Source organism: Orcinus orca, chromosome 16 (assembly GCF_937001465.1).
Source record: "Orcinus orca chromosome 16, mOrcOrc1.1, whole genome shotgun sequence".
NCBI classification, from domain to species: domain Eukaryota; kingdom Metazoa; phylum Chordata; class Mammalia; order Artiodactyla; family Delphinidae; genus Orcinus; species Orcinus orca.
Window position 1 is genome coordinate 71,683,106 of NC_064574.1, and position 17,312 is coordinate 71,700,417.

The following is a 17,312-nucleotide window of genomic DNA, read 5'->3' on the forward strand; positions in this document are numbered from 1 at the left end:
AAACCCACCCGCTCCTGGACGGTGTCTCCCTTAGTCCTGCCTCCTCCTTTCTTATCCTGGAGAACCTCAGAGGAAACCTAATGGTTGCCTTTATCTAAAAAAAGATATTATTTTAGTGTATTCTTTTGAGTAGGTAACATATGCACATGGTACAAAATAAATCCTCTTCCTGCCCTCCCCTGCCTCACAGCAGCCTCCTCAGAGGTCACCATAGTTACCACTTTCTTGTGCAGCCTTCCAGGAATAATTTATGCACAAATAAACAAACCTATATAAACGCTCTTTTTTTTTTTTTTTCCTCAAATGGCAGCATTCCATTCATGCGCCTCCTTACCTTAGCTTTTTCAGTTACCATGAGATTGTGAAGATGATTCTGTACAAGCACATAAAGGGCCTCTTTCTTGTCATGGCTGCATGTTATTTCACTGTGTGAAATTCTCATAACTGATTGAACCAGTCGTGGACATTTAGGTTGTTTCCAGTCTTTTGCCATTGAAGACATGCTGCCGTTAATAGCCTTGAACTTCTATTATTTTGCTCATGGGCCAAATCCTAGAAGTGGATTTTTTGGATCAAAGAGTCTGACAGTGGCTATGTAACTGAAAGTGGGGTCCGGCTGCTTGCTGCACAAAAGCCACTAAAGGAGCAAGGTTGGTGCAAAGGAACGTTTGCTTTATTTTGGGTGCTGGCAACCAGTGGGGAGGGTGGACTCCTGTCCAAAGGGCAACTCCCCCCCACTGACAATCAGTGGGCAAGAGCTTTTATACACGGAGGGAGGGGGCTACATGCAGGAACAGCACAGTCAGCTCTGACAGTCATGTTGAAATTGGTCCTGCGGTGGTCTGATCAGTGTCATCTTGATTGTTTTAAGTACAGTTAGTCTTTAGTTCCAGGGTTGATTTGTTCCCATTTCTTGGAGGCCAGTTCTTGGAATTGTGGGAGCTTATGTCATGGCTACAGTCCGGTCATCACGTAGTTAACTTCTTCCACCTGGTGCAGGTTTCAGTATCTACAAGACAGCTCACGGGAGATGGCTCAGAATATTATCTATAGCCCTTGAGAAGGAACTAAGGGTCCTTAACTATGCTTAATGACTGAACTATTATTATTTAGTCTTGCTGGACTGTTTTCCTTTGTTTCTGCATTTTCTCACTTCTCTGATCAAACGTATTCTTTTTAAAAAAAAATATTTATTTATTTAATTTTTAATGTATTTTTGGCTGTATTGGGTCTTTGTTGCTGCACCGCAGGCTTTTCTCTAGTTGTGGCTAGCGGGGGCTACTCTTCGTTGCGGAGCACGGGCTTCTCATTGCGGTGGCTTCTCATTGAGGAGCACGGGCTCTAGGCACGAGGGCTTTAGTAGTTGCGGCACGCGGGCTCAGTAATTGTGGCTCCCGGGCTCTAGAGCGCAGGCTCAGTAGTTGTGGCACACGGGCTTAATTGCTCCACGGCACGTGGGATCTTCCCGGACCAGGGCTCGAACCCGTGTCCCCTGCATTGGCAGGTGGATTCTTAACCACTGCGCCACCAGGGAAGCACTAAACTTATTGTTTGGCTAAAGTTTTCCCACAGACAAAAGGCAGGCTGAGGACACGGAGGGGCAAAGACCTAGGGTCCTGCTCCATTTCAGCTACAGAGGTGGTGCCCATTTACTCACAGCCTCACCAACACTGTGTGTTAACATTTGCTTTGAATTTCACTATTTGATGGGTGACAAGTGGTATCTCAGCATAGTTTGGTTTTACATTTCTATTACTTTAAAAAAATTGGGGTAAAAATACACATATGAATGAATAGTTGTATCTTAGCTGTTTTCAGGCACAAAGTTCAGCAATGTTAAGTATATTCACATTGCTATGCAACCTAAAATCACAATATTTAGTGATGCCAAACTAGTGCCAGGCCTAGCATGCGGCAGCCTCTGCTCCCCAGTAGTGGGGGAGACAGAAATGGAAACAGACATGACAAACCAGAGACAGCACTGGAAGCTGGGGGCTGGGCTGGGGGTGGGGAGATGTTCCAGTAAGTCTCTTAGGAAGAGGGGGTCCAGGATGACCCCTGAAGAAAGGAAAGATCTTCCAGGCTGAGGAACTTGTATGAGCAAAGGTCCACAGGTCTGAGAGATCCAGGTGTGTTCTGGGAACCGCAAGTAATGGTCCTGAGAGCCAGCAAGATGAGCACGGGGGATGAGATTAGAGAAGTCAGGGTCTTGGGCTGAAGGGCCTTGAATCAGGTCACTGTGAGGACTTTGTCATTGGGGGCTGGCAAGTTTTGGACAAAGGAGAGCCAAGATCAAAGGCTGGAGTTAGACTGACAGGCAGGTGGCAGGGCTCAGGTGAGAGACAGCAGAGAGTGGAGGAAGGCCTGCAGGGCTCTGAGGCATTCAGAGCGAAACCCCACGCTCCGCTCCACCTGAGGGACAACTGGAGATGGGAGGGTGAGGGAAGGCGGATTCCCAAAGGAGATGCCATCCCTGAGAAGGGGACTTGGACCCTCGGGGGCTGGGTTGGGTCACAGGAGAGAATCCTGAACAACTAACGGAAGGAGGCGTGGGGGGAAGCCACAGCCTCAGGCCTCAGACTCTCAGGTTTCCCAGCCAGGGTCCGAGACCCCGAGATTTCAAACCTGGGACCGTAGGCGGATCAGACCCCCTTCCCCAGCCCGTTCCTGGGTCACTGCGGATCTCTAAGCCCCGCCCCCACAGGCCCCGCCCCTACGGATATTTGGTAGGGGAGGGCCAGACACCCTCCCCCCCTCCTCCAAACGCTCTCTGCGGAGGAGGGGCATAAGGACGCGCGAGGTAGGGGGCGGGGAGGGAGGAGGAGCCGGCGTCGCCATGGCAACCAGGCCGGTGGTCTGCCCTGGAGACCCGGGAGGGAAGCTAGGAGAGAGGGGCGGAGGGAGGCTCCGCCGGCTCGGCGCGGGGGCGGCGCGGGGAGGAGTTGGGGAACACCGGGCAGTTCTCACTGTGGGTTCCTGGCGGCGCAGGGAGCCCGTGTGTCTGCGACCGTGTGTGTGCGAAGTTCTCCTGGGTGAGTGTGCCAGCGCGTGTCTGGGTTTGTGCATGACTGTGGTGTGGGCACAGGCGTGTGCGCGGGAGTGTCCGTGCAAGATGCGTGTGTCAGCCTGCCCGTGAATGTGTGTGCACCCGTGTGCGCTCCTAAGTGTGCCCGGGCGGGCGCCGGCGGGAGAGTCCCGCCCCCTCCCCAGCCTCCGTCCGCCCCTCCCCGCCCCGCGCCGCCTGCGCCGGCTGCATCCTCGCCTCCACCTCGCTCACCCCCTCCTCCCCGCACTTTCTCCTGCTCTCCCTCCCTCTCGGCTCAGACTGCCGGACTCGGCGCTCTTCTCGCCGGCCGCCTTGGGAATCGCCGGCTGCCACCGCCCAGCTCGCACCCGCTGGCCCCCCAGTGCTTGGGCACCTGTTGGAGGCGCAGAGACAGGTGCAGGGGGCTGGGCTGCCGGGGGCGAGAGGGTGAGGGTGAGTGTGTGTTAGCCTGTGTGTGCCCCTGGGGGTGTTTAGCTCTCCGGAGGCTGTAATTTCTGGCTCCTCTGGAGAGCCAGTTTCAGGAGGAGGCATCTGAGGCAGGGGTCCTCACCTTGGATGGCAGCGGATGGGGGCCCAGGCAGGCGGGCAGATCCTGGGGCTGAACGAAGGGACAGTGGGAAGTGAAAACCTAAGAGGTGGGTGACCCCCAGACCAGACAGGCGCCTGGTGCAGAAGGATAGTCAGAGCCTCAGAAAGACAGAGGAGGGGGCCTAGGGGGCAGCTTCAGGGGTAGAGGACCCAGGGCAGACAGAAGCCCAGAATGAGGGGCTGGCGCTGGGAAGAGGACAGAGGGACAATCTAGAGGAAAGTGGGCAAGGCTGAGGTGGAGCCAGGACCTATCTGGGGGGAGTGGGCTGGCAGCCCAGCCCCATGGAGCACAGCTTGGGGTCTGGAGGGCCCAGGCCTTCTGCCTGCCCGTCAGCGGGCACAGGCTGCCCTCTCCCTCAGCACCTAGGAAGGGAGGCCAGTGAGGGCCCACAGACCCTGGCAGGTGCTGCCTGGCCCTCAGCCAGCAGACGGGTAGGTTTGAGAAGTCAGCCCCAGGCTCAAGCTCTCTCGAACCTCCCTCCCCCAGCCAGGGGTGCTGCATGAGGGGCCGCAGGGGCGACCGCATGACCATCAACATCCAGGAGCACATGGCCATCAACGTGTGCCCGGGGCCCATCCGGCCCATCCGCCAGATCTCTGACTACTTCCCCCGCCGGGGACCAGGACCTGAAGGGGGTGGCGGGGGCTTCAGAGAGGCCCCTGCTCATCTGGGCCCCCTGGCCCTGGCACCCCCTGCAGCCCTCCTTGGGGCCACCACGCCCGAGGATGGAGCTGAGGTGGACAGCTATGACTCGGATGATACCAGTGAGTCTGCGGGCTTGAAGGGCCCAGGGTGCTAATGGGGGCCTCCAGGCTTGTGGGAAGGGGATGGGGCCCTGCTGGGGGTGGGGAGGCGGCGGGCACCGCCACCACAGCTGCAGTCAGAGTGGAGATTACAGGTTCAGCTAGGCTCAATATTCAATATTTCTGCTGAGACACTCAACCACCCACAGAGCACCAGTTGCAGCCCAGCCAGGGACCCAGACGTGCACACACAAGCAGGCTGACAGGCACAGACACGCACAAACCTTCACAGCTGGCACACGTAGCAGGCCTGCCCACCTGTCTCTCACACACACCTGTCTTTACGCACGGACTCAGGTTACCTCTTCCCTCTTCTCCAGCCGCCCTGGGCACGCTGGAGTTTGACCTTCTCTACGACCAGGCTTCCTGCACTCTGCACTGTAGTATCCTCAGGGCCAAGGTGGGTACTCCCTGCCCCCCGAGAGCCCTGGCCCTGTTTGCCTCCTACCCTGAGAGGGGTGCGTTTCCATCCTCCTTTCCCTTCCCCAGGCCTGACTCCTGCTCCTCTCCCAGCACCCATCTTGGCTCTCCCGCCCCCAAGGGTCCACACTACAGAGAGAGGGAGGGAGGGTGGGCAGGCTGGGAGCTCACAGCCCTCTTCCCTCCCCTCCTCCCCAGGGCCTCAAGCCCATGGATTTCAATGGCCTGGCCGACCCCTACGTCAAGCTGCACCTGCTGCCTGGAGCCTGCAAGGTAACGGCCTCCCCCTACCCTCGCCCCCCAGCCTGACCCAGCTTGTGGGTGTGCCCCCAACCTTCGTCTGCCTCCAGCCTCTGTGGGTCTGGGGGACATGTACTGTGAACGCTTCGTCCCCATACCTAAGGCCAATAAGCTAAAAACTAAGACTCAGAGGAACACGCTGAATCCCGTGTGGAATGAGGACCTGACGTACAGCGGAATCACAGATGATGACATCACCCACAAGGTGCTCAGGTGAGGGGTCTGTCCTCCCGGTTACCAACGAGTCCAGCTCAGCACCTCCTTGGGGACAACTGTCATTGGAACCTTGTTTGGTTGGTCGACCCACCTCCCATTAAGCCCTCGGATGCTCTAGAACCATCAGTGGCTCCCTGTCCCCTTCGGGAGCAGGCCAGAATGTTCCCCTGGGTTCCTGCCCTCCAAATAGCTCCTACTGCTCCTCCAACAGAGGACCGCCCTCTTGCGACTGGTCGGGTTCCTATCTCCTGACCTTTGCCTGTCGTGTCTCTTCCTGCTTCCTCTCTCTGCCGGCCTAAATCCCACTCATCATTTGAGGCTCTGCTTCCTCCTGCAATCTTTCCCTGCTCACTGAGACCTCTTCTCAGAGCCCCTGACTTAAGTCAGACCTATGCAGCAGAGGTCTGCCCATTCTGCTGCCCTTGTCTCCCTAACATCTCTAAGGAGTGAAGTCTCAAGCGACAGAAATGGGAATGAGGCTTAGGGAGGTTAAGTGACTTGCTCAAGGTCATGTGGTTGCTAGGTGGCGGAGCTGGGAATTGAACACCTCTGCATGACACAGCTGCTCGAGAGTGTCACAGCAGAAGGCAGGGAAAGGGGCTGCAGACCGAGACGGATGGAAGTAAAAGCAATAATCTCTTACTTGCTGGGTTCATGAGTCTCTCCCAGGCTGGCTCCCTGCTCCACACAGGAAAGGACAGGGGCTCTAGGGGGAGGTATGCGCTCCTGGTCCAACTGCTCAAGGCTCCTTCAGGCCCTTCTAGCTCTTACATCCTGGACCCGTGACCCACATCCACCAGTGCACACCCTGTGCATGTTCAGTTGGATCCTGTCCCCAGGCCCTGAATGGAGGCTGTGTGTGTGTGTGTGCGTGCGTGCGTGCGTGCGTGCGTGCGTGTGTGTGGTCGTGTTCCCAAGATTTGTGAGGGCTTCCTCAAGGAAGGAGCCGAGCAGGTCCTGATGGGCCGGGGACAGCCTGGGCAGCTGGAAAGGGAGGCACAGAGGAACAGGGCAAATCAAAACATCCTCCCCCAGCTCCAGGCCTGGTGCTCCCCACACAGCCCTGAGACAGCCCATTTTACAAGTGAGGTGTAGAGTATTTAGGGCAGAGCTGGGACCAGCCTTGAGTGTTCAGAGTTCAGTCGGAGGACCTTTCTCCCAAACTGGAGTGGGGCTCAAGTACCCCAGGGGGCCTTGACCCTGCAGTTCCCTACCAGGATCTCCGTCTGTGATGAAGACAAGCTGAGCCACAACGAGTTCATCGGGGAGATCCGTGTACCCCTCCGCCGCCTCAAGCCTTCACAGAAGAAGCATTTTAACATCTGCCTTGAGCGCCAGGTCCCGGTCTGTGCCAGGCTGCGGGGTACCACGGGAAGGGGGCCCTGGGGAGATCAGGTTTCCAGAACTTTCTCTTTGCCCCCTCAGCTGGCTTCACCCTCTTCCATGTCTGTGGCGCTGAGGGGCATCTCCTGTTACCTGAAGGAGGTGAGCCACCCACAGGGACCGCATCTGGGCGGGAGGTGGTGAGGGTGCCGGCTGACGCCCGCGTCTGCTGGCAGCTGGAGCAGGTGGAGCAGGGGCCTGGGCTGCTGGAAGAGCGCGGGCGCATCCTGCTGAGCCTCAGCTATAGTTCTCGGCGCCGCGGGCTGCTGGTGGGCATCGTGCGCTGCGCCCACCTGGCTGCCATGGACGTCAACGGCTACTCTGACCCCTACGTCAAGACGTGAGCCCTCGCCCTGCCCCGAGGCCCACCCTCCCCTCCCCAGGGACTTGCCACCAGCCCCGTCCTCTTCTGGGCCTGGCCTGTCCCTGACTGACCTGCTGCCCCACCCCTGTCCCTCCTCCCCCTCGGCAGGTACCTGAGGCCAGACGTGGATAAGAAATCCAAGCACAAAACACGTGTGAAGAAGAAGACTCTAAACCCGGAATTTAATGAGGTAAATGGGGCAGAGGCCAGAAATCGAGCGGGTCTGGGGCTGGGAGTGGGGGCAGCGCCTCATGGAAGGTGTCGCTTGCCCTGTCCCAGGAGTTCTTCTACGAGATGGAGCTCTCCACTCTGGCCAGCAAGACTCTGGAAGTCACAGTCTGGGACTATGACATTGGCAAATCCAACGACTTCATCGGTGAGGGAGGAGCCTGCTGGGTGGTGCTGATGGAGGGCAGCCCGGCAGTGAGCCCGGCCCTGATCTTGCCTGCCTCTACTGCTCCCAGGTGGCGTGGCCCTGGGGCCAGGCGCCCGGAGAGAGGCCCGGAAGCACTGGAGCGACTGTCTGCAGCAGCCGGACGCAGCTCTGGAGCGCTGGCACACCTTGACCAGCCAGTTGCCCCCGGCAGCCGGAGCCCTGCCCTCAGCCTGAGCAGGACAGCGGCCGCCCAGCACAGGGCCCTCAGGGCTGGGCCCAGTAGGCAGCCTTCGCACGAGTGTGTTGCACGTTTACACGGGGTGGAGGCCCCGCCCCGCACTACTTGTCTTGTTTCGTGTCTCCGTGACCATGGGTCTGTCTTCTTGTGAGGGACTGTGGAGATCTATATTCACATATGCAAACTTCCTCCTGCCTGACTCGCTACAACAGACAAATATGCAAACCACCCATCCAGAGCACACCTGCAGGGGGGATCCCACAGTGCCCCTGCCCCAAGGACCCGGCTGCTGCTCCTCTCTCCTGCCTCTCCAGGCTGCCCGGCCCCCTCCCCTCCAGGGAGGAGGTCGGATTAGGGGGGGTTTGGAGGAGGAGGTTTCCAAAAATGAAAATGACACACACAAAAAGAGGCACTCCTTTAATGCAGAATCTTCATTAAAAAAAACACCACCACCGAGCCCTGTACAGCTGCCCTTTTAAGTGGGGGGCCACCGCAGGGTCTCTGCCCCTCTGAGAGGTGGCAGATGCTCCTGGCCCACTCATTTAAATAACTGTCCCCTGGATTGGGCTGGGATGTGAAGGCAGGGCCCCTGCCCTCCCTGGAGAGGGCCCACCTTCTGGGGGACATTCATGCATGTTTACGCCTTTTCTGATTGTGTCAGTGGCCACAGCATGGCAACCGGGCGTCAATAAACGTCTCTGCGGAAGCTGGGGGCTCATGTGTGCTGACACAGAGGGCGCTGGGCAGGGGGTCAGGCAGAGGGGCTCACTCCGGGATGTCGATCACCAGGTCATCATCCCCGTCCAGGGCGTCGTCCCCGCTGCCTGCATCGCTGAACATCTGCCGAGGGACGGCGCTCAGGATCGTAGGGGGAGGCATCTTGGGTGGGGGCAGTGGGGCCAGGGCTGCCCCCACGCCGGCCCCAGAACCCCGGCCTGGGAAGGTCAGCGGCCCTCCCACGGGGCAGTCGGGGGGTCCTACCGCCATCTGCAGCAGCGGGGAGAAACACAGGGAGGGCCTGTCAGGGAGGCACTGGGACCTCCAGGAGGCTGGCACTGCCCCTTAAGACAGTTCCAGGGGATGGGCAAGGGGGCAAAGGCTCATTCAAGGGGTAGTGGACACAGCCAGGCCAGCCACGGCTGGAATCAGGGAGCCTGCCCCACCTCAGCCCTGCAGAGTCTCACACCAGCAAGTGCGTGGGGGTGAGGGTTGGTGATGGAAGTGCTGATGAGGGTGGCGGTGGAGAGAGTCTCATGGGAAACCAGGAGGGAAAGGCCGGGCCCTGCCCTTGCCAGTCAGGCACTGTGGCTGCCCCTGGGAGAGCAGCCAGAGCCAGAGCCAGCCTGGAGTGCCTGCCTGCCCGCCTCTGGGCACCTCCAGTACCACCTGCCACACTGGCCTCCTCTCCCTCCTCCTCCTGCAGGGCTCACTGGTTTGGTGGAGGGTGTCAAAGGTCTTCACCCCCGGCCGTGTGGGGCTTCTACCTCTTGTGTCTGGGAGGGGCCCCTCTTTGGGATCCCCAGAGCCACCGGCCTAGGCCAGGCCCTCCTCTCAGCTCACCTGGACTCCCTGCCTTCAGCCTCTCCCAGATCCAGCTCCTCCTCCGCACTGCAGCCAGAGTAAGCTCTCTAGAACACAGACCTGAGCGCGTCACTCCTGTACTCAGGGGCCTCCGGCTCCTCGCTGCCCTCAGGACAGGCAGTGCCTGAGAACAGGCCAGTCCTTCCACCTGGACTGTCCTTTTCTATTTGTCAAAGGTCCTGCTTTGTGCTCTGAGGCTGGGAAGTGGCCTCTGTCCTGCCCAACCCTCCAGTCCCACCCCTGCCAGGTCCTTCTGAATCCTTCCCAGAGATCTGTGGGCCTCCTGCTTTGCCTGTAGGCACAAACTGAGCACCTACTATGTGCCAGGTGACTTCCATTAATGATCTCTCACCATTCCGACCACCCTGGAAGGGAGGAGAGGTCATCAGCCAGAGGAGGAAACGGAGGCTTGGAAATGGAGGTTTGAAGGCACAGGCCTGCCAGGTCCCCACCAGGCAGTGTCCAGTCTGGCCCCGGGGTGCGGGGATGGCAGCAGTCTTCACAGTGGCCCTTCTGATTGCCTTAACACATTCGGGCCCCTGTGGCCTACTCTCTGCTTCTCAAGGCGGCCCCCTCACCGCCGCTGTTCCTAGGGTGGCATGGAGGGCCAGAGTGGGTTTGTACCTCGGGCGACTGGGGTCTGCCAGGATGGATGACAGACAGGAAGCCCAGCTCTGAACAGCACCCTTGCACCCAGTACCAGGCACTCATGTGCACACACGGGAGCAGATGCACACGCACGACTGAAAAGGCCGGTGGCATGACTGTCCCCCTCCTCTGGCCACCACCTCTTGATTACCTACCCGAGGCCCCATGTACTACCCCTGCTTGGACTGACTTCACGGCCTCCTCAGCGTGACCCACGGTAGTGAATGCTTATCTGTGGCGTACTAGGGACAAGGCACCGGGCTAAGTGTTTTCTCTCTCTTAACTCATTTTATCCTCACAACGACCCCACCGAACAGAGGAGCAAGCGGAGGCTCTGAGAGTTAAATGACGCGCCCAAGTCGCACGGCGAGTGCGTGGAGGAAACCCAGCTAAAACGGGTGAGGCCCAGGCTCCTGACTGACCTGCTTCAGTCTTCACAGCGTCCCCTCCCCTCTCCTCACACCACCACACCCAGAAACTTCAGGGACCCCCACTCTCCTCATAGGACACCCAGCCTTCTATGACCTGACCCACCCTATCCTTCCTACGCTGTTCGCTCTCACCCCTCCGGCTCCAGCCCAAACACCACTTTTGCTGCGTCCCCCCCTTCCTTCCACAACCGCCTCAGCCTGAATATCCAAATCTCACCCTGGGCTCAAGTGTCACCTGTTCTTTGAGGCCGTCCCTGATTTATCCCCTCCCCCGTGCACCGCCATTGGTTTGGGCCCTTTTCCCCTGCCTGCCCCGAACATAGCTCACTGACACGCCTCTGGGTCAGGTGCCAGCACTTCAGAGCCCTGAACTGCCAAGCGCACCCCACGCCACGCCTCCACGCTCTGCTCCGGGTTTCTCTGGCCCGTGCCTTCTCCACCAGTCCGCCCAGCCCAGGAAGCAGAACCCCTGCCAAGGAGCGTGAAGCAGGAGCTGAGCAGTATCGTCACCCATTATCTACTCATCTTCCAGGCTCAAGGGCCAAGGTCACGCGGGAGGAAGTGGCAGAGCTGGGGTTAGAACTCCAGAACCCACACTCCTAACCACAAGCAGGGCTCCCGTTCCACCTCTGGCTCCAGAGTCTCGAGTCTACAGTCCACCCAACTTGAGAGCTGCCAGCCCGGTCCTTATTTCACTTTGACTCAGAGCTGGAAGGGCACTGTGCCTTCCGTGTCCTCATCTCTCCCAGGGCTCAGGGTGCAGAGACCTCTTCTCCTCGCCATCCACCTCCCTGCCCGTGACTTCCAAATACAGCCCCCGTGCGGCCCAGGCTCACGTCACCCAGTTGTCTCGTTGACATTTCCAGACAGCATCTCAAGACATCCAAAGCCAAACTCACCTTCCTTCCCAAACCTGCTCCTCCCACAGTCCTCTCCGACTCAGAAAAGGGCCACTTCTTTGGCTGCTCAGGCCAAAATCCCTGGAGTCACCCTCAACGCCCCTCTCTCTCATAGCCCACACGGCTCTTCCTGGGGCTCATTCTTTGAAAGAGACCCATCACCCACTTTTCACCCTTCCCTCTGCTGCCTGGTTGACCGCGGGAGCCTCCTCACTGGTATCCCCACTTCCATCCTGACCCCCCACCCACCAGCCTATTCACTGCAGTGTCAAGCAATTTTCTTAACACGTCAATCAGATCAGACGCCCCTCTGCCCCACCTTCTCCAGTGGCTCCCGTTTCACTCACAGTACCAGCCAAAAACTTCCCAACACCTCCGAGGCCCTCCACAGCCTTGCCCCTCAGGTGCTGTTCTGACCTGCCCTCTGGTCACTCTCCCTTTCACTCTCCCCCGACCACACTGGCCTCCTTCCTAGTCCTTGAAGAAGCCGAACACGCACCCACCCCCAGGGCCCCTGTGCTGGTTCTTCCTGAATGAAACACTTTGCAGAGAGCCAGAGGGCTTTGCTCATTTAAGTCTCTGACCACCGCACTGTAAACATCAGCCCCATGTACTCCGGTGTTTCCCATGCTCTTTACCTGAATCTATCTTTCTACATTGTTACCTATTTATCTTGCTTGTTTCCTGCCTACCCTTCAAGAACATGGGCTCCATGAAAGCAGGGATTTCTGCTTTGTTCGCTATTGTATCTGCAGCACCTAGCACAGTGCCTGGTACACAGTAGACGCTCCGCAACACTTGCTGATTACACGTGGTTTGATCACTCACTTTACAGACACACAATCTGAGACCTAGAGGGTCACGGTCACATGGTTTCTAAGTGGTGCAACCTTGACTTGATTCTAGATCCCACAACTCTGCCCCTCCTTGGGGGCTGCCTGGCAATACAGAACACTTGCGAAAATGAGCCTGGCCCCCAGCCACCTTCACTCTGAGCTCCCCGAGTCTGGGCTTGCCCTGACTGGTCTCACAGGGAGCCTGGGAGCCAGGACTTCTGGGACCCGCCCCTCAGCGCCTAACCCTGGGCTGGGTCCCCAGCAGCAGCCCCAAATCAGCCCTTCAACGTTCTCGGACAGGCCCCCAGCCGTCCTGAGCCTCCCTCAGGTGGCTGTCCTGCCGTTCTGGCCCCTCCCTAACGTCCCCCAAACAGGGTACCTTGAGTTTCCGGGGCAGGCGGGGCCGTTTCTCCCGCTTGGGCCTCAGGGGGCTGGGCTCGGGCAGCTGCAGGGCCAGGTAGTCAGAAGGGAATGGGGGGTAGGTGGGGGAAGCCAGCTGCAGGCGGGAGTGAGGGGATGGAGATGGGAAATGGAGTGGATGGGGTGGGGGTAGAAGGAAGAAATGCAAACAGGAGGAAGAATGGAAAAACAAGAGATGGTGATGAGTGTGGCTCCTGAGAACAGACGGGAGGGGACAGCAGCAGGACTGTGTCCTGGGGTCTCCTCTCCTCAGTCACGTCTGTCCCCCATTCCTACACCAGAGAGAAGTAGGCAGCCCCGACTCACACCCCTCCGAGGCACGCTTGCTGGCCACACCCAGACAGATGTTCTTGGTGCTGGGCTGGCTTCACCCTGAGGCCTGGACCCTCTGCCCAAATGATGCCCACCTTATTCCCAGGCATCTGACCATTTCCCACCCTTGACCCCAACTCACCGAGCTCAGGTATGGGGAGGGGGCCCCAGAGGCCTGAAGGGGAAACCCTGTTGAAGGAGGCAGGGAGAGGCTGGTGGGGGAGGGGGCACCCCCCAGCGGAGGGCTTCTCTTCCTGGAGAAAGGACAGGGGAGGGGGTCAGAGGCAAGAGGCAGCCCAGGTACCCTCTCCAACCCCCACCCCCCACCCTCCAGGGGAGAATGATGGCTTCTTCTCACCTCTTAGGGGCTGGCGTGTCCGACAACTTGGATGTCCCCTCTGTCTCGCTGTTATCTGAAGATGCAGTGGCATCTGAGTCTGTGAGGGGGAGGGCTGGTAAGTAGTGGGTGGGAGTCCCTGTCTACCCCAGAGGGGTGTAATCTCAACTCTACGGAAGGGTTCTGGGGAATCTGAAGGGCACACAGGTGTATTCTGGGGAGGCCCACAGCTTCCTTAAAATGTCCTTTACGACCTAATTCCTGCCTGGACTCCTCCCTGGTAACATACTGTCAAGCATTTTCTACGTGCCAGGCTCTGAACAGGTGCTTGACATTCACTGCCTCTCCTTGTCTTCAGAACTATCCAAGGAGGAAAGGGAAGACGTCACCTCCGCTTTTCAGATGCAGTCACGGAGGCTCAGAAAGGAAGGTGTTGGACTGGGACTTGAGCCCAGGCCTCTGACTCCTGACCATTTTATGCTATTCTCTCCTTATTTGCCTAAGCTGTCCAGAGCTTACCTCTGCCCCACTCCACATATGCAGGGTCCTGGTAATTTGCCCCTCAAATCTCTCCTACCTTCACTCACTGCTCCCCATTCCAACTGTCACGAGGTCAGGTCAGCACCATGTCAAAATCACCTGCTAAGCAATCTCACCTCTCCTGCCACCCACTGTCCTCCCCAAGGACAGAACAACATAAAACGCAAAACTGATCACATCCTTCCCAATGCCTGGAAGCATCCGAAGTGCTTCTTAATATAGCCCCAACCCACCCTTCTGGTCTCCCAACCAAACTGTATTCTTCACATCACACCAACCTATTTTCTCAAAACCAAAATTCACTTCCCAGATTTGTGCCTCTACCTAGAAGGCCCATCATTCACTTAACAGATAACCATTTACACGTAAAATACGTTATTCCCGATTCCTCTGCTCAGATAGATCCTTTAAGAAGCAGATTAGGGCTTCCCTGGTGGCACAGTGGTTGGGAGTCCGCCTGCCGCTGCAGGGGATGCGGGTTCGTGCCCCGGTCCGGGAAGATCCCACATGCCGCGGAGCGGCTGGGCCCGTGAACCAGGGACGCTGAGCCCGCGCGTCCAGAGCCTCTGCTCTGCAACAGGAGAGGCCACAGCGGTGAGAGGCCTGAGTACCGCAAAAAAAAAAAAAAAAAAAAAAGAAAAGTAGATTAAATGCCACCTCTCTGAAAAGTCTCCCAGAATCCCTCAGGCCCAGTTGATGGCTGACTCTTCCAGAACCCTTTACTCTCACTGGTCACGGCTCTCCTCACTCTGCTAGGACACTGTCATATATGGGTGTCTCCCTGACCACACTGTGGGCTTCTCCAGGAGATAAGTGGTGGCTTACGTCTCTGGCTCTTGTTTCTCAGCTATATCCCACTCTGATCATAAACAGGCTGGGTTCCCTCACGCCTCCTATCCTGAAGTCCCCCTCCAAAAGCAAGTTAACTGAAAGACCTCCAGGAAGGAACACGAAGGCAATGAGAAGCTAGAATGAAAGCCAAATATTTTGCCATGATCTACATGAGTTGGCTCCTACCTACTTCTTTGACCTCATCCACTGTCTTCCTATAATATGTAAATGAATAGGTGTTCAATGTTCTAATAAAACATTATTTACAAAAACAAGCAATCTGGGGACTTTTCTGGTGGGACAGTGGTTAAGAATCCGCTGGCCAATGCAGCGGGCATGGGTTCGATCCCAGGTCCAGGAAGAACCCACATGCCGTGGAGCATTTAAGCCCGTGTGCCACAACTACTGAGCCCGCACTCTAGAGCCCGTGAGCCGCAACTACTGAAGCCCGCGCGCCTAGAGCCCGTGCTCCGCAACAAGAGAAGCCACCGCAATAAGCCCGCGCACCGCAACGAGAGTAGCCCCCACTCGCCGCAACTAGAGAAAACCCGCGCACAGCAACGAACACCCAACGCAGCCAAAAATAAATAAGTAAATAAAACAAAAACAAGCAATCTGGCTAGCTGTTTGCTGACCCTTGCTCTAGACACCATGGAGAGAGGTGATTGCATGTGACATGGCTTATGAGAAAAACTGGGCCACAAAGGCCCACCTTAGGACTTTTTCAAATTGTGGGTATCAACCCAATAGTGGGTCACAAATTCAACTTATTGATTTACAACGAGCACTAAATGAAAAAAAAAAAAGCAGTCTAAAAAGTATCAGAACAAACTGCATATAGGGCTCTTAACATTATTTCACTAAATTTTGTTTTATAAGCAAGTAAGTACGTGGGGGTTGGTCACGATGTAAAATCTATTAATGGTTGTAAACGGTGCTCAAAAAGTTTGAGAACAGTGCTTTATGTGCTTCATCCCTTCTCCTCAAAAAACCTGGTACGTTTTTACCTCAGGGAATCTGCATCTGTGACTCCCTCTGTGGGAAATCTCTCACTCATCTTCACATCTTCTTCTTATCTAGGTCCCAGCTCCAACATTACTTCCTGAAAAAAGCCTTTCTTGAATTCTTTATTAAGATGTTGCCTGCCATCTACTTTTGTATGGTCTGTAACTAAGAACGGCTTTTACATTTTTAAATCGTTGGGGGAAAAGAAACTCCAAAGAAAAATATTTCATGACGTGAAAATTTTATGATATTCAAATTTCAGTATTCATAAATAAAGTTTTATTGAAACACAGCCATACTCACTTATTTACAACTCACCTATTGCTGTTTCTGCACTACAAAGGCAGAGCTGTATAGGCGGAACAAAAATTGTACGTTCTGCAAAGCCTAAAATACTTATTACTTGGCCCTTTACAGAGAAAGTTTATCAACCCCCGTTCTACTCCAATCCCTACCACGTAACCCTGATTTTCTTCTTCAAATCTAAAATTCTAGTTTATTTCTTTGCTTACTTACTACCCCCAACGAGAATACAAATTCCAAGAGGCTTTATCCATCTTGGTTACCACTGTATCCTCTGTGCAAAGCCCACTGCCTGAAATACAGCAGATACTCAGTCATACTTGAGTGAAAGAATAGTGAGGAGGAGGACGACAAGCGACTAGGCTTAAGAACCATTGGAGGCTGTATTGGCCTCCGCGGCCTAAAGGGAGGGCCCAGGAAGCTTGCTGGAGTGCCAGGAGCATGTCCTCCACCAATTTTTCATGACCTTGCTCACCAGAGGAGTCTTCATCCACGTTCTCGTACTGCAAAAGTCGGTCTAGGAGGAAACTGAGGGAAGGGGCGGAGAGAACAAGAGTGTTTACTCCCATCTCTGCAATGTTCTCCTGGGCCCTCGTCCCTTCCAGCTGGCCTGTTGGAGCCTCACAACAGCCCCGAGGCAGTTATCATGCATTTGTGGCCCATTCCAGGATGGGGTCCGAATGCAGGTCCACAGGAGCCACATCACCCGCTGGCCTCCCTCCCCCCCTCAACGTGTCTCACCTCTTGTCCCGGGACACCTTCAGCAATTTCCTCTGCGCCTTCCTCAGTTCCTCCTGGAAGCACTCGTGTTCCTGTATTACCGGCAAGGTGGGAGCTGAGCCAACGGCCGTCCGTAAATGGAGCCCGGACGCCGGCCACAGCTCACCCTACTCTCTTCACACACAGGTAAACTGAAGTCTTACGAGCGCCAGGCCTCACCCCCCACCGCCTCACCACCCCAGCACTCACGTAGATGAGGAATTTGAGCTTCCGCTTCAGGTTCCGGTATTTCTTCTTGTAGTCCACTTCGCCGTCCGCCGGCCCGTTCATGACCCGCCCCGGGAGAAGCGCCCCAGCACTGGCCGGGAGCCGGGCTACCCCGAGCCGGCTCAGCCCGGCCTCTCCCACCTCCACTTCCGGAGAGTCGGCTGGGCTGTATCCGCTGGGACTACAACTCCCGCCGTGCCCCGCGCCTAGGAATCGTAACCACACCGGCTGCCCTCCCGGGGAATACCGGGAAAGGAACGTTGCTTCCAGGGGATACGCTAAAAATGGCGCCGCGGCGACGCGATGATGTCACAAAGATGGCGGACGCTGGAGGGCACCCTTACTGATTCGAAATGTGCTTAGCGATTTGAAGCCACGAGAACGCATTCCTCCTCGGATTCCTAGTCTCCTGGCGAGGACGCCCTTTTCCTTCTGTCTTTCAAAATC

The 17,312-nt window shown here is 56.7% G+C and overlaps 2 protein-coding genes across 10 annotated transcripts; one reads left to right on the forward strand and one right to left on the reverse strand.

Annotated features, from left to right (window-relative positions):
- The first annotated feature begins 2,781 nt into the window (after positions 1-2,781).
- On the forward strand, positions 2,782-8,441 carry DOC2A (double C2 domain alpha). Of its 5 annotated transcripts, none has more exons than XM_049698722.1 (11): positions 2,782-2,800; positions 3,325-3,440; positions 4,122-4,399; positions 4,759-4,838; positions 5,057-5,131; positions 5,262-5,371; positions 6,592-6,859; positions 6,934-7,097; positions 7,230-7,311; positions 7,401-7,497; positions 7,586-8,441. In XM_049698722.1, exons 3-11 carry the CDS (start codon positions 4,135-4,137, stop codon positions 7,729-7,731), a joined length of 1,287 nt encoding a protein of 428 aa, XP_049554679.1. In that variant the 5' UTR covers positions 2,782-2,800; positions 3,325-3,440; positions 4,122-4,134; the 3' UTR covers positions 7,732-8,441. The 5 variants fall into 5 exon arrangements, with proteins under 5 accessions (XP_049554679.1, XP_049554678.1, XP_033282032.1 ...); XM_049698721.1 differs by lacking the exon at positions 2,782-2,800 and adding an exon at positions 2,877-3,032; XM_033426142.2 differs by lacking the exon at positions 2,782-2,800 and having other exon boundaries at positions 3,042-3,440; positions 6,592-6,718; positions 6,800-6,859.
- Positions 8,140-17,026, reverse strand: INO80E (INO80 complex subunit E). 5 transcript variants are annotated; one of them, XM_033426146.2, is made up of 8 exons: positions 16,848-17,026; positions 16,620-16,690; positions 16,354-16,406; positions 13,221-13,299; positions 13,005-13,116; positions 12,510-12,575; positions 9,296-9,363; positions 8,579-8,722 (listed from the first exon to the last, which is right to left on the reverse strand). In XM_033426146.2, the coding sequence occupies exons 1-8, from the start codon at positions 16,926-16,928 to the stop codon at positions 8,713-8,715; spliced, it is 540 nt and encodes a 179-aa protein (XP_033282037.1). In that variant the 5' UTR covers positions 16,929-17,026; the 3' UTR covers positions 8,579-8,712. The 5 variants fall into 5 exon arrangements, with proteins under 5 accessions (XP_033282034.1, XP_004268702.1, XP_033282035.1 ...); XM_033426145.2 differs by having other exon boundaries at positions 12,510-12,626; XM_033426143.2 differs by lacking the exon at positions 9,296-9,363 and having other exon boundaries at positions 8,140-8,722.
- Between the last annotated feature and the right edge of the window lie 286 nt (positions 17,027-17,312).

Bases quoted from the DNA above. Each gene is read 5' to 3' on its own strand.
- DOC2A (XM_049698722.1), top strand. From the start codon at position 4,135: ATGAGGGGCCGCAGGGGCGACCGCATGACCATCAACATCCAGGAGCAC. The intron at 5,132-5,261 runs GTAACGGCCTCC...CCCATACCTAAG, and splicing joins TGCTGCCTGGAGCCTGCAAG to GCCAATAAGCTAAAAACTAA. The intron at 6,860-6,933 runs GTGAGCCACCCA...GTCTGCTGGCAG, and splicing joins TCTCCTGTTACCTGAAGGAG to CTGGAGCAGGTGGAGCAGGG.
- INO80E (XM_004268654.3), bottom strand. From the start codon at position 16,928: ATGAACGGGCCGGCGGACGGCGAAGTGGACTACAAGAAGAAATACCGG. The intron at 16,691-16,847 runs GTGAGTGCTGGG...CCGGTAATACAG, and splicing joins AGCTCAAATTCCTCATCTAC to GAACACGAGTGCTTCCAGGA. The intron at 13,117-13,220 runs GTGAGAAGAAGC...TCCTTTCTCCAG, and splicing joins GACACGCCAGCCCCTAAGAG to GAAGAGAAGCCCTCCGCTGG.